Below are 16148 nucleotides of genomic sequence, written 5' to 3'. Positions count from 1 at the left end.
CTACAATTGCACATTTGCTCCCATAAGCTAGCTGTGTTAGATTAGTGTTGCCAATTTAGGTAATTTTTTGCTAAATTTAGTGGATTTATGAAAAATCTAGCTATGCAAATTACCTAAATTATAACAGCCTAGCAATTTTATAATGCAATCTAGGTATAAAAAAAAACAGTTTTAATGGAAACAATATGATTTGAATATTTTTATTAAAATGTCTAGCTATAAATTTGAATTTTGAGTTGGCAACATGATGTCAGCTAGCTGTAGTTAATCAGTCTGCTTTATGTGGTCGTCATGTGTTCTTAGTTTCTCGTGTTGATTATTTTCAAAAACTCAAGTTCCAATGGCTCCAACAAAGCACACTGAAGAAAACAGCAAAAAAGGAAAGCTGTTAGCAATAATTTTATTATCTCTATTGTTGTTCTAAGAAAGTAGACAAAGTGGAAAGGTTGTGGCTGAAGTTTTTCATCTCTAAAACGTGAATGTTGAACATTGAGCACCACCATCTTGAAAGCTTAGAAGTTTGATAATGGCATTTGGAACGCCGAGCATGATTCCAGTGACGTTCTAAAGGCCATTGTCAAACTTTCAGGCATACAAAATGGCGACGCTCAATGTTCAACATTCAGGTTTTAAAGACAAAAACTTTGACTATAACCTCTCATGTTTACAACTTAACCAAAGAATTTAATATGCCAAGATCATAATTGGAATTACCTAATGTTTTAATTGATGGTATGTGTTCTTAACAATAACCTTAATCTTCTTCCTCTTCTACCACCATACTGTATTTATTTAGTACAATAAAGATAAAGTTTTACAAACAATAAAATTTTTATTCTTGTATCTGTTTTTTTAGAATGGGAATGGATTAATTGAATATCAGTTATTTATTGTGAGAAAAATTGTTTCTATATTCATCATTTTCCATATTTGTTAGATTCTTAGGAACAGATTAATGATGAGTATAGAAGTTCCACTTTATTTTGTTTTGAAAATTATTTAATTAGATTAAATATAAGTTTTAATATACAAGATATAACTGCATCTGTTTTTACATGGGAATTTTTTCAAAAGGCTCCTAAGTGGTAACAAAATTTATGTATGCATTTTTTTTATATTACAATAAAAAGTGTGCAAATAAAAGGATCAATATATTGTACTTTTTAGAAAGTTTAATACAGGTTTGTGTTTATAAAACGAAGTTTTGGTAACACGATTGACTTTTTATTATATGGAAAGTTTTTAAGCAATGTGTACTTCTAAATAATATATTTACTCAATAAGTTTTAGAAATTATCTGTAAAAACTATTATTATACTAGGTTTCATAATGATTCAAGATGATGATATTTTATCAAGCACTATTAATATTGAACAACATAAGCACACCTTGAATAACTCCAGCAAGAAATTTTAATGGACCAAAAATATTTTTAACCTATTCATGTAGGTCTTCATCAGTTGGAACAACACAAGTTATTAATATTATATTAAATTCTAATCAAGTTTTTTAGAAATCTCTGGTTTTTTCATAAAATTTTGAGATTTTCATTTCAAAAATAGTAAAGCAAAATTGGTTGTTTTATTTTATCTGTATGTATTAAGTTATATGAACTAGTATTACATATATAGTTTTATTTATATTTTATATGTTTTCTTCTCTACTAATATATTATTATGTTTTTTTCTCATTTCAGTTTAATATATATATTTTTTTTAATTTTAGGATCAAAAGTTTCAGACACCGTGAGAAAAGGCATTTTTGATGTAAAAATATACGATAATCAAGAGAGGGAACTTATGCTTGCTAGTCTTGCAGCCTTAACAGGTAAAATCTTTATATATATAAAAAAAACTATAGTTTGACTTTTGATTTTATAGAAAGATTTCTGTGAGATTTTGAACACCCTCCTTTATTAATTGAAATTTTGTGTCAAATCCATAATTTTTGGAAATAATATTCCTAATTTTTAATTACAAATTTTTAAGTTAAAAATTGAGGAAACTGGTAAAACATACTTTCTTTTCGACGGAAGTTCAACATCCTTTTTGTTTTCCCTTATCTTCACAAATTTTCAGTCACATACAGTCCAGTTACCCCTCTGTAAACCTCCACTCTTCCTAATCACTTGGGAATAATACAATTTTCTCATTGGAGAAAAACATCAAAAAAGGGGATTCTTGAGTATTGTTCGGGGAGTATGCCACGAAATTCCACAAGAGAAGGATGTATTCCATATTATCTCCCCACGGCCAACACCCATAACCAACTCCCGAAGTTCATACAAAGTTTGTTTCTAAGTTCCTAAGTAGAAGAAAGTATTGATTGCAGTGCCGCCTAAGAATTAAAAAGGGACATGAACAATTGAAAGAGAAGAAATAGAGAAATAATGAACATTCACATCGATCCGAATAGAAAGAATACAGAAGAATATAATTAGTGAGGTAGTATGATTTTGAATCGAAATGTGATCTCTCTCTCCGCGATATCCATATTAATATGTTGAAGGTCCAATTTGTATATTTTTCTGTGTGTAGCATCTTTGCAATCCAAACAATAATTTTGGTAGATGATCAAACAGAAATTAGTTAGAAAACGTTAAATGTTTTAAATAAACCAAAATTATTGTTTGGATTGCAAAGACACTACACACAGAATTTGAAGATACAGCAACCATGTCTTCTACATTAAGTTGTATATTTTTCTTTGTTTTATTAAATATTCGATATTTTATATTCAAGAAAGGTCTCATTAATGTCTGAATTTAAAGATTTCATCCTCTCCGTATTGATTAGTAAACGCGTGTTAATCCACGTGTAAGAAAACTGATTAACTGGTGTCAAAAATCCTGACAAGGATATAGACTGCAAAGTCTAATCCACATCTTTCTAAAAAGCCGCCTTAAAAGTTAAGAGATCAAATCTAGCGATTTTGAGCCGATTAAGTGGTATTCCAGTTTGGTACCCCTGGCTTATCTCACATTTCTATAATATTAAACAATATATTTTTTCCCCAAAGTTAATATTTTGCAAAATTTTAGAATGTGATAAATATGTAGATAAATCAAAACATTCATTCTTTTTGGTTGTTAGATGATAAAATAATTATTATTCTTTAAAATTTTTTAAGAAATTTTATTTTAAAATTCTGTTTTGATAAGTGAAATGAAAACATCTCTTTAATGTTTGTTTGTTAATATAATCATAATTGATAATGATACTGACCAAGACAAAACCTTTCTCACTTGTTTCTAGCTGTTTATACACGAGTACTAGAAACAAGTGAGAAAGGTTTTGTCTTGGTCATCTTAAAATAGTTCTAGCTACAAATGCATAGAAGATAATGATACTGATCGTAAAAATGTATTTTCTTAAGCTAATATAAAATATTTAAATGCATAGGATATTACTTTTCTTATTAATACCGATAGCATTTAATAATTCAATTCTTTCTCAATCTGTGAAAACAACTGTATACTGGTTGAATAAAAAAGTTCTTTCCGTAAATTATTACATAGATAAATGTTTCTGGAACATTTTGTTAATACTTTATCAAAATTGAAAATTAGCATCAAATTTAATCAATGATGATGATTTGTAGAAATTTTCTCTATTTGAATGATTTTTTTTTAATTATTGGAAACAGCTTAAATTGATGGTTTTAATCAGTACATAAATGAAGATTTCTTTAGTACAATAATTATTTGTACAAAAAAAGATTTATATTAAAACAAGCAAAGATCTAAATCAACCATAGACAAACTATAGTTCCTGGACTGCATGTGACATTCCATAACTTTTTCACACTATTAAGATCATTAAATGCATTTATGTTGTAAGCAATTTCCAATAAGTCCATAAATCCATTGAACAAAAGTTAGGTTATAAGCAATCATTGTGAAGATGAATTATCCAAAGTATTCTTGTTTTCTTATAAATACATGCATAGAATTTCCTTTGTGTACAATTTGCATTAATTATCCTTTTTGGTTTTCAATGTTTTGACCCTAACTGGGCATTGTCATAGTTCATTAAGTAATTTGTTAGCTTATATCTTTGGTGGTTTGAATTTATTGGGATATGATTTTATGTTTATAAATTCATGTTAAGTTACATATCAGTAAATTAGATAAATATGTAATTTTAACAAATATTGGCCATACTGCTTTTTAAAGTTAGTTTATATAAAATATAACAATAAACTTTTGAACTAAAAAGAATAAACTATTTAAATTTAGGTAAAAAGTTCTTAAGATATTCATTGTATCATTACTCATGTAATTTAGAATTATTATTTAAGTTTGTCATTAGTTTAACAAATAACTTTTAAAACTTATTCTTTTTATCTTTAATATAACTAAATAGTCATAGTCATTTGTGAATCTAATAATATATTTCATAAAAAGTTCTGTACTACATTGTATGATAGGAAGTGCAGCATGGAACATTCTTGCAACATTTTTACGTCTTCCGATATCGGGCACACACAGCATTGTTGGAGCAATATTAGGATTTTCTTTAGTTTCTAAAGGAGTTGCTGGGATCAGATGGAAAACTATGGGAACAATTGGTATGTTCTAAATAAAATTCTTATTTTGAAATGATTATAATGTTATCTATATATTGACTTGATTTAAATAGAAATATAGTAATGTAAATCAAACCTTATGAAAATTAATTTATAATTTTAGATAGCAACAGAAATTATGCTTCTTAATTAATGTGATTATTCTCTTTCTTTTAACTTACTGAAATTCAGATTAAACATATGTTGAAACTTTTATTTACATATAAAATGAAGCTAATAAGTTGTTAATAATTTATTGATATGAATATTAATAGATAAATTTTAATATAACATATTTCCTTTATTCTAAGACTTTTTTCTTTATCTATTTTTACCTTGATCAAAAATATAGGTACATGTACTGTTTGATGTATCTGACATTCACATTCTAAAATAATCAATAGTTATCACAATCACTTGGTCATTATCAATAATAATAAATTCATATTAATCAATGATGACATCAGTTCAAATGATCTTTGTTGCTTATGAGCATTTTACGTAAAATTTCTTTACAACTTATGAAATTCCTTTAATATAACATTTTGATGCAGCATTAGAACAAAAATTATTATGTATGCAGAAGAGTATGAAAATAGAACTGATGTCAGATTATAGCGACGCTACAGTATATTAAAATTTTTAGTTTTCTGTACATCTAGAGATCGTGCAATTTAATTTGACTTTATTTGCTGAATTTCATGAATGTGAATAACCTGCTCAACACAATCAATATCAATCAAAGCTTTATTGTACTAAAGAAAAAAATCCTTGTTACAGGGAGGTTATTTTATACATGAAAAAAAACTAGTAGTTTGTTTTACATCTTATTTTGTTTTTTTTTAAACAAATAATTTTAGCAGAGATAGAAAAAATATATGTGAGATCCGGAATTTTATTAACTAAAACTTTAATTATCTTTTTCCTTGGTTATGTAATGAATTAGAGGAAAAACGATCTTATCCGGGAATGTGTAAACCTTCCTGTCCTAACCATCAACATTCTATTGTCCTCGAATAACTTGCAGCACAACTTGCACAAAAGTTTATAGTTAGCATCCAAAATTTGTCACTTGTTTAGGTCCCTGGAACACCTATAACCTTTAGCTCATAGAACATCTGATCACGTGATGGAAATTCCCCACAAAAAGCTATAAAAGACCATTCTTACCCCCTCTCGGGGGAGTCTCTTATTGAAAGCCGGACCGACGATATCGAGTCGAATCTCCGGACCTGCCGCTATTCCGATCCTCTAATATTGATATTCATTCATTGCCAGAGTCGCGAACTCTTATATTTGTGCTCATTTGGATCAAAGACTTTTATGGGCTACTTCTGTGCCTATGTTCCTTAATCATCACGGAAACCTACAAAGAAGTATGAAAAATAACGTGTAAACTCTCTCTCTCAAGCTATTAGGCAGTTTAATGTCAAGATTTGTGTAGTAGTTTTGTCAATTTTGATTATTTTAATAAATCCTTGTTATACTTGTTAAAATGGTAGACTCCTTTACTCATATACGGCCTTCACCTTATCGTCGACCCCAAATACTGTCCCTCCACTCGACCGACATTTGAGAGTCCCAACCCTCAGGACTTTTATCGTAAACTAACCATCCTGACAGTGAGCAGGTTTAATGACCTGTTGTCTGTACAAGGAGGTACGACTGATCCTTACCTCCCCTGCGGTTCACATATACATAAAAAAGTCTGGTGGTCTTCCTCTTTTTGTAGGAATTTTCTGTAGAGGTCCAGGGTTAGATTCTATGCCAGACATTAGAATAGTAGCAAAATCAGTTTATAATTAATTATTATAGCGAACAAAAAAAATATTTTAAGGTAATTAACAAGAAAAATGCCTTTGGTGAAGCAGAGAGAAAAAAGTCGTCAACAGACTTGACGATCCAAGCGCTCCCCTCTGCTCAACACTGTAATTCAAATTTCCTTTTCAAATTATCTTTTAAACAGATAATCACACGTAATCCACACAAAATACAATAATTTAAATATGTTTTATTAATAACTGCATTACAACCATGCAATCTTTTTCCCCTCTCCTCTAATAGGAATAAGTTTTTAATTGAAAAAAAAAGAAATTTAATTAGATTATATAAATTAAATTTGTTGGTAAACACAATATTCAAACTATTAAATAACATGTGATAGCAATACAAATATATCCAACTAAAGTGCAGAGTTTATTAAACTTTCAAGAAATTGTATTTAACATTATCTAAAAAATTACGTGGTTAAGATGTTGATATATTTATAGAATATTGAGTAGTTCATTATGTTGTTATTGATACATAATTTTTGTAAAAATTATTTGAAATAATGATAATTTTTAGTTAAATATTTAAAATATTTTGTACTTTCAAGTGGCATCATGGTTTATTTCACCTATTATGTCAGGAATTGTGTCTTCACTTATATTTTTGAGTATCAGGCATTTTATCTTGAAAAAGGTACTTTTTATTTTATATTTTATTGAATTATTTATTAATTATATCATATAAAGTTTACCTAATATTCTGATAAAAATAATTTAATATATGAATAATTATTTATTTATTATATGAACAAGCTCACTTTCATCAAATATAAACAGACATGAATACTGAATATTTATTCAATTTGAGCAAGAATTTTAGAATTTAGTATTTATTTTATTATTATTATTATTATTATTATTATTATTTGAAATACAATGTTTCAATCACAAACTAATTCAAATATAAACATCTGTAAAATTTCTAATTAATAAAAATGCTAATATGAATAAACTTATTTTTTAGAAATCAGATCAACATAAATTTAACTGTTATTAACTAATCAGTTAAATTATATTATTATTCTTTTTAATTATAACATATATTTTAATTAATACAGAAAGAGATATAAGCTCTGAGAGCAGCAAGAGGAATAATTAAAAATAGTGAAGAAAATTGGATATTAAAAAAATATATATCAGTTTTCAGAAAATGCTTGCAGTTAGTGTTATTTCTGCTGAGAAAGAAGTTGATTATAGTCTGTCTGTGGAAAGAATCAACTTGGTATTAACCAACAAGCATCAGCCATTGATCACTTAGTTGTGGCAAGTTGCTTCCAGTTTCTTCCTTATTTGTTAAATGCATCGCCTCCATTATAAATAGTGTTATGGAAGTTTCGTATTCTGGTATTGAAATAAAGGAAGTTTGCTATAGTAGTAGTTAAATGCATGATTCTTTACAGTTAATGAATACTATAAAATATTAACATAATTAATGGAAAAGTAGTTCTTTCATCTAGTGAGAGAAAATAAAATAAAATTCACATATTGTTTGACATATTAAGTGAAAAGTGCCAGCATCATTAGGGAATGTGCTGATTGGTTTAACTGAAACAATATTGCATATGACATTGCTGTTAAGTTGATTTCTTCTATAGACAGACTATAGTGATTGATAATTAACTAAACATTAATTCTGTAATAAAGATTTTATAGTTTTACTGTTGATTGGTTATAAAACTTACTAATGATTTGAATATTTTGTCATCTTAAGTAGATTCATTGCTTTACATTGATATTAATTAAGTGATTTTAAATCTTTTGTATTAATAATACATGCCTTTCCTATCTGCTGATTTATTCTAGATTTGACTAATATTGGTGTTGATCTTAGCAATGACTGTTGTATTCATAGCCTAATTTTTGCTTAGGACTTGGTGCTTTTAAAGTCTCACATGTGTGCAGATATGTTCTTATCTGCACACATGTGAGACTTTATTCATATTCAGTTTTAGCTTCATACTTAGAATCCAGTACTAGCTAGAACATTTGTATATCAAGTATCATGTTATATAACTTTACAATCTATAAATTTACATGAAAGGACTTCTCAAGGCTTATCTAGGGAATCGTAAATCTAAAATTGGGTCACATGTTTATTATTGATATGTTCTGAGTGTTGTTATATTAGTCAGTTTTTTCAATGTGCACCATTTACTAGGCATACATTCACCTATACTTGAATGATACAAAATTATTCAACTTATACAGATTTACTCAATAGCTGATTATATTGTTTATAGTTTTGCACAATTTAATTATCAAAAATATTTTAAATTATCTATTTTGTATATTTAAGAGTACATCTTAATGTTCAGTATTTTATGCAGGAGGAATAATGTCATTATTATAACATCAAAAATTTTTCATCATAACTAGTTATTTTCCAGTTGGTTTAGATAATTTATTCTGTATTTATATAGAAAAATAAAATTGAAATATAAAAATACAGTGGTGCCTCATATAACGTACTTAATCCGTTCCAGGTGCACGTCCGTTAAGTGAAAAGTCCGTTATACGAAATGCATTTTCCCATAGAAATGCATGTTAAAACATATAATTCGTTCCACAGCATAAAATGACTGTACTGTACCGTTAAAAAAAAAAAATGAAAATGGAGCAGTCACCAATTATGCTGGGTAGTCAGATGATGTGTGGAGGAGGTGGAGGAACACTTTCTTTACACATTCATACAGATACAGACTTTTTACACATTGCAGCAGGTCTCTTTTTATTGCTTTTTAATTGGAGTTAGATTCAGGAGAGGCTTCTGGAGCTTGCAGGGTCATCTCCTCTTGTTCCATCCTTTGTTTTTTGGCAGATTGCTTCTTGAAAAACATGTCCAAGGTAGTCTGTTTCTCTCTCTTCTTCAACACCTGTTGGAAATGACGGGCAAGGGTGTCATTGTAGAGATCATTGATCCTGTTGGCCTCAGCTCTGTTTGGATAATGAGTGTTGGTAAACTCCTTAACCTCTCTCCATTTGACAAGGAAGTTTTTGTCAACTTTCACTCCATCTGATGATGTCTTGCTTTGTTTCAATTAAAATCACCTTTCTATTTTTTTAGAAGCCATGATTTGCACAACACTTGAATAAATGTAAATACCCTGTACTGAGTGATGTATGTAATAAACAAGGGAGCAATCTGAATCCCAATGGGAGCTCTGTACTTCAGATATACTAATAATATATTCTAATAATACTAATATATTATAAAAATAGCAGATTGTCATTGGCAACGGCAAAAGAGTGGAAACATCATTTGCATTTGTTCACAGAAAGACCGTTGTTTACCTCACGTAACTGCCGAATGGAAAGTCCGTTGTTCACAGCATTTGTTATTCCAGGCGTACGTTTTACGAGGCACCACTGTATTTTAATTAATGCGAAAAATGAGGATTTTTTAACTCATCATATAATTATAATTATTAAAATTATTTTCAGAAAAATCCTCTTGAACCAGGTCTGAGATCATTACCAATTTTCTATGGTACCACTATCTTGATTAATATATTTTCCGTTGTTCACGATGGACCCGAAAGTAATTATGTTTACCATAAATAAATAAATATGCTAATTATTTATTTAATAATAATTGGCCTAAAAATGCTATAAAATTTCTTTAGTGCTGAAGTTTAATGTTGTCCCTTGGTGGGGTGCATTAATCATAGCAGTAGGTCTTGGACTTATAGTTGGGATCATTGTCTTTACGGTTGTTGTACCACATCAACGTAAAGTAATACTAGGTAAATATCTCATTTATTTTATACATTTGTATGAGAATTTATTTTTAAGTTATTTATAAAATTAATCTGCACGATTGCCACTTCCTATTCTGTTGGAGCACAAAAAACAGTTTCAAATGATCCTTAGTACTTTTTCAGTGGTTCAACTTCAGATATTCATATCAAACACAATATGAATGCCTGAAGTTTATCAAGAATTGGAAGTTAATATTGGATTTGATCTACACTTGTAAAAATATGAATATTTTTATTCTATTTTAGTAATATTGAAATTTTATGGAAGAAAGCTGTAAGGAAATAAAATATTAATTAAATTTTGAGATATAAAATATAAGTTTAAATTGTACAGAAAAAATATTTTAGTAGGTTAAATTAAGTGACACTTAACATTAAGCAAACAAATCATCATTTTATTAAACTTCTCTGTCAATGTCGGCTTGTTTAAAATATTTTTTCAATTTTATAAAGAAAATAGTTGATTTATAAACATTTCATAATCAACTGGCAGAATCTGCAAAAATTCAATTTTTATACAGCAGAATTATAAATTTAATAGAAATCTGTTTGTATGTNTGCATTAGTCCTTTGTTTTGTATAGCATGGATTTGCATGACACAGCTTTTTTTTGGAACATAACTATCATGTTATACGAGAAATACCTGTAATCCTTTTGGGTACCTGATTACCTGTATATTAGCTTGTACTTAATACCTGATACTTGGTTAAATTTTCACTAGTATGATAGTGCTAAATGTTACTTAAGCTATAGTGATAAACTGAAGACTTTTTAAGGCTGAAAACATTAGTTTTATTAAACTTCTCATATTGAATAAAGTGGAACCTTGATATTCATCATATTTTGATGATCTTTCTTTTCCTCCATATTTGTCATCATTTCCAACACCAGCAGTGGTGCTACAATTGCACATTTGCTCCCATAAGCTAGCTGTGTTAGATTAGTGTTGCCAATTTAGGTAATTTTTTGCTAAATTTAGTGGATTTATGAAAAATCTAGCTATGCAAATTACCTAAATTATAACAGCCTAGCAATTTTATAATGCAATCTAGGTATAAAAAAAAACAGTTTTAATGGAAACAATATGATTTGAATATTTTTATTAAAATGTCTAGCTATAAATTTGAATTTTGAGTTGGCAACATGATGTCAGCTAGCTGTAGTTAATCAGTCTGCTTTATGTGGTCGTCATGTGTTCTTAGTTTCTCGTGTTGATTATTTTCAAAAACTCAAGTTCCAATGGCTCCAACAAAGCACACTGAAGAAAACAGCAAAAAAGGAAAGCTGTTAGCAATAATTTTATTATCTCTATTGTTGTTCTAAGAAAGTAGACAAAGTGGAAAGGTTGTGGCTGAAGTTTTTCATCTCTAAAACGTGAATGTTGAACATTGAGCACCACCATCTTGAAAGCTTAGAAGTTTGATAATGGCATTTGGAACGCCGAGCATGATTCCAGTGACGTTCTAAAGGCCATTGTCAAACTTTCAGGCATACAAAATGGCGACGCTCAATGTTCAACATTCAGGTTTTAAAGACAAAAACTTTGACTATAACCTCTCATGTTTACAACTTAACCAAAGAATTTAATATGCCAAGATCATAATTGGAATTACCTAATGTTTTAATTGATGGTATGTGTTCTTAACAATAACCTTAATCTTCTTCCTCTTCTACCACCATACTGTATTTATTTAGTACAATAAAGATAAAGTTTTACAAACAATAAAATTTTTATTCTTGTATCTGTTTTTTTAGAATGGGAATGGATTAATTGAATATCAGTTATTTATTGTGAGAAAAATTGTTTCTATATTCATCATTTTCCATATTTGTTAGATTCTTAGGAACAGATTAATGATGAGTATAGAAGTTCCACTTTATTTTGTTTTGAAAATTATTTAATTAGATTAAATATAAGTTTTAATATACAAGATATAACTGCATCTGTTTTTACATGGGAATTTTTTCAAAAGGCTCCTAAGTGGTAACAAAATTTATGTATGCATTTTTTTTATATTACAATAAAAAGTGTGCAAATAAAAGGATCAATATATTGTACTTTTTAGAAAGTTTAATACAGGTTTGTGTTTATAAAACGAAGTTTTGGTAACACGATTGACTTTTTATTATATGGAAAGTTTTTAAGCAATGTGTACTTCTAAATAATATATTTACTCAATAAGTTTTAGAAATTATCTGTAAAAACTATTATTATACTAGGTTTCATAATGATTCAAGATGATGATATTTTATCAAGCACTATTAATATTGAACAACATAAGCACACCTTGAATAACTCCAGCAAGAAATTTTAATGGACCAAAAATATTTTTAACCTATTCATGTAGGTCTTCATCAGTTGGAACAACACAAGTTATTAATATTATATTAAATTCTAATCAAGTTTTTTAGAAATCTCTGGTTTTTTCATAAAATTTTGAGATTTTCATTTCAAAAATAGTAAAGCAAAATTGGTTGTTTTATTTTATCTGTATGTATTAAGTTATATGAACTAGTATTACATATATAGTTTTATTTATATTTTATATGTTTTCTTCTCTACTAATATATTATTATGTTTTTTTCTCATTTCAGTTTAATATATATATTTTTTTTAATTTTAGGATCAAAAGTTTCAGACACCGTGAGAAAAGGCATTTTTGATGTAAAAATATACGATAATCAAGAGAGGGAACTTATGCTTGCTAGTCTTGCAGCCTTAACAGGTAAAATCTTTATATATATAAAAAAAACTATAGTTTGACTTTTGATTTTATAGAAAGATTTCTGTGAGATTTTGAACACCCTCCTTTATTAATTGAAATTTTGTGTCAAATCCATAATTTTTGGAAATAATATTCCTAATTTTTAATTACAAATTTTTAAGTTAAAAATTGAGGAAACTGGTAAAACATACTTTCTTTTCGACGGAAGTTCAACATCCTTTTTGTTTTCCCTTATCTTCACAAATTTTCAGTCACATACAGTCCAGTTACCCCTCTGTAAACCTCCACTCTTCCTAATCACTTGGGAATAATACAATTTTCTCATTGGAGAAAAACATCAAAAAAGGGGATTCTTGAGTATTGTTCGGGGAGTATGCCACGAAATTCCACAAGAGAAGGATGTATTCCATATTATCTCCCCACGGCCAACACCCATAACCAACTCCCGAAGTTCATACAAAGTTTGTTTCTAAGTTCCTAAGTAGAAGAAAGTATTGATTGCAGTGCCGCCTAAGAATTAAAAAGGGACATGAACAATTGAAAGAGAAGAAATAGAGAAATAATGAACATTCACATCGATCCGAATAGAAAGAATACAGAAGAATATAATTAGTGAGGTAGTATGATTTTGAATCGAAATGTGATCTCTCTCTCCGCGATATCCATATTAATATGTTGAAGGTCCAATTTGTATATTTTTCTGTGTGTAGTATCTTTGCAATCCAAACAATAATTTTGGTAGATGATCAAACAGAAATTAGTTAGAAAACGTTAAATGTTTTAAATAAACCAAAATTATTGTTTGGATTGCAAAGACACTACACACAGAATTTGAAGATACATCAACCATGTCTTCTACATTAAGTTGTATATTTTTCTTTGTTTTATTAAATATTCGATATTTTATATTCAAGAAAGGTCTCATTAATGTCTGAATTTAAAGATTTCATCCTCTCCGTATTGATTCGTAAACGCGTGTTAATCCACGTGTAAGAAAACTGATTAACTGGTGTCAAAAATCCTGACAAGGATATAGACTGCAAAGTCTAATCCACATCTTTCTAAAAAGCCGCCTTAAAAGTTAAGAGATCAAATCTAGCGATTTTGAGCCGATTAAGTGGTATTCCAGTTTGGTACCCCTGGCTTATCTCACATTTCTGTAATATTAAACAATATATTTTTTCCCCAAAGTTAATATTTTGCAAAATTTTAGAATGTGATAAATATGTAGATAAATCAAAACATTCATTCTTTTTGGTTGTTAGATGATAAAATAATTATTATTCTTTAAAATTTTTTAAGAAATTTTATTTTAAAATTCTGTTTTGATAAGTGAAATGAAAACATCTCTTTAATGTTTGTTTGTTAATATAATCATAATTGATAATGATACTGACCAAGACAAAACCTTTCTCACTTGTTTCTAGCTGTTTATACACGAGTACTAGAAACAAGTGAGAAAGGTTTTGTCTTGGTCATCTTAAAATAGTTCTAGCTACAAATGCATAGAAGATAATGATACTGATCGTAAAAATGTATTTTCTTAAGCTAATATAAAATATTTAAATGCATAGGATATTACTTTTCTTATTAATACCGATAGCATTTAATAATTCAATTCTTTCTCAATCTGTGAAAACAACTGTATACTGGTTGAATAAAAAAGTTCTTTCCGTAAATTATTACATAGATAAATGTTTCTGGAACATTTTGTTAATACTTTATCAAAATTGAAAATTAGCATCAAATTTAATCAATGATGATGATTTGTAGAAATTTTCTCTATTTGAATGATTTTTTTTTTTAATTATTGGAAACAGCTTAAATTGATGGTTTTAATCAGTACATAAATGAAGATTTCTTTAGTACAATAATTATTTGTACAAAAAAAGATTTATATTAAAACAAGCAAAGATCTAAATCAACCATAGACAAACTATAGTTCCTGGACTGCATGTGACATTCCATAACTTTTTCACACTATTAAGATCATTAAATGCATTTATGTTGTAAGCAATTTCCAATAAGTCCATAAATCCATTGAACAAAAGTTAGGTTATAAGCAATCATTGTGAAGATGAATTATCCAAAGTATTCTTGTTTTCTTATAAATACATGCATAGAATTTCCTTTGTGTACAATTTGCATTAATTATCCTTTTTGGTTTTCAATGTTTTGACCCTAACTGGGCATTGTCATAGTTCATTAAGTAATTTGTTAGCTTATATCTTTGGTGGTTTGAATTTATTGGGATATGATTTTATGTTTATAAATTCATGTTAAGTTACATATCAGTAAATTAGATAAATATGTAATTTTAACAAATATTGGCCATACTGCTTTTTAAAGTTAGTTTATATAAAATATAACAATAAACTTTTGAACTAAAAAGAATAAACTATTTAAATTTAGGTAAAAAGTTCTTAAGATATTCATTGTATCATTACTCATGTAATTTAGAATTATTATTTAAATTTGTCATTAGTTTAACAAATAACTTTTAAAACTTATTCTTTTTATCTTTAATATAACTAAATAGTCATAGTCATTTGTGAATCTAATAATATATTTCATAAAAAGTTCTGTACTACATTGTATGATAGGAAGTGCAGCATGGAACATTCTTGCAACATTTTTACGTCTTCCGATATCGGGCACACACAGCATTGTTGGAGCAATATTAGGATTTTCTTTAGTTTCTAAAGGAGTTGCTGGGATCAGATGGAAAACTATGGGAACAATTGGTATGTTCTAAATAAAATTCTTATTTTGAAATGATTATAATGTTATCTATATATTGACTTGATTTAAATAGAAATATAGTAATGTAAATCAAACCTTATGAAAATTAATTTATAATTTTAGATAGCAACAGAAATTATGCTTCTTAATTAATGTGATTATTCTCTTTCTTTTAACTTACTGAAATTCAGATTAAACATATGTTGAAACTTTTATTTACATATAAAATGAAGCTAATAAGTTGTTAATAATTTATTGATATGAATATTAATAGATAAATTTTAATATAACATATTTCCTTTATTCTAAGACTTTTTTCTTTATCTATTTTTACCTTGATCAAAAATATAGGTACATGTACTGTTTGATGTATCTGACATTCACATTCTAAAATAATCAATAGTTATCACAATCACTTGGTCATTATCAATAATAATAAATTCATATTAATCAATGATGACATCAGTTCAAATGATCTTTGTTGCTTATGAGCATTTTACGTAAAATTTCTTTACAACTTATGAAA

At 27.8% G+C, this 16148-nt stretch overlaps 1 protein-coding gene across 6 annotated transcripts in view; it reads left to right on the top strand.

Moving 5' to 3' along the window:
• The window catches only part of LOC111635919 (sodium-dependent phosphate transporter 1-B-like), a 51205-nt gene that overhangs the window by 18486 nt on the left and 16571 nt on the right, over positions 1-16148 (top strand). For all 6 annotated transcript variants that reach the window (XM_023381057.1, XM_023381053.1, XM_023381056.1 and 3 more), the window contains 5 exons: positions 1726-1827; positions 4429-4569; positions 6944-7029; positions 9837-9933; positions 10019-10138. In XM_023381057.1, the coding sequence (XP_023236825.1) occupies positions 1726-1827; positions 4429-4569; positions 6944-7029; positions 9837-9933; positions 10019-10138 (546 nt within the window). The remainder of the gene's footprint in view (positions 1-1725; positions 1828-4428; positions 4570-6943; positions 7030-9836; positions 9934-10018; positions 10139-16148) is intronic.

This window comes from Centruroides sculpturatus, unplaced genomic scaffold, assembly GCF_000671375.1.
Source record: "Centruroides sculpturatus isolate CEXI.00-Female unplaced genomic scaffold, Cexi_2.0 scaffold1063, whole genome shotgun sequence".
Taxonomy (NCBI): domain Eukaryota; kingdom Metazoa; phylum Arthropoda; class Arachnida; order Scorpiones; family Buthidae; genus Centruroides; species Centruroides sculpturatus.
This window is presented reverse-complemented; position numbering and strand designations above follow the sequence as displayed.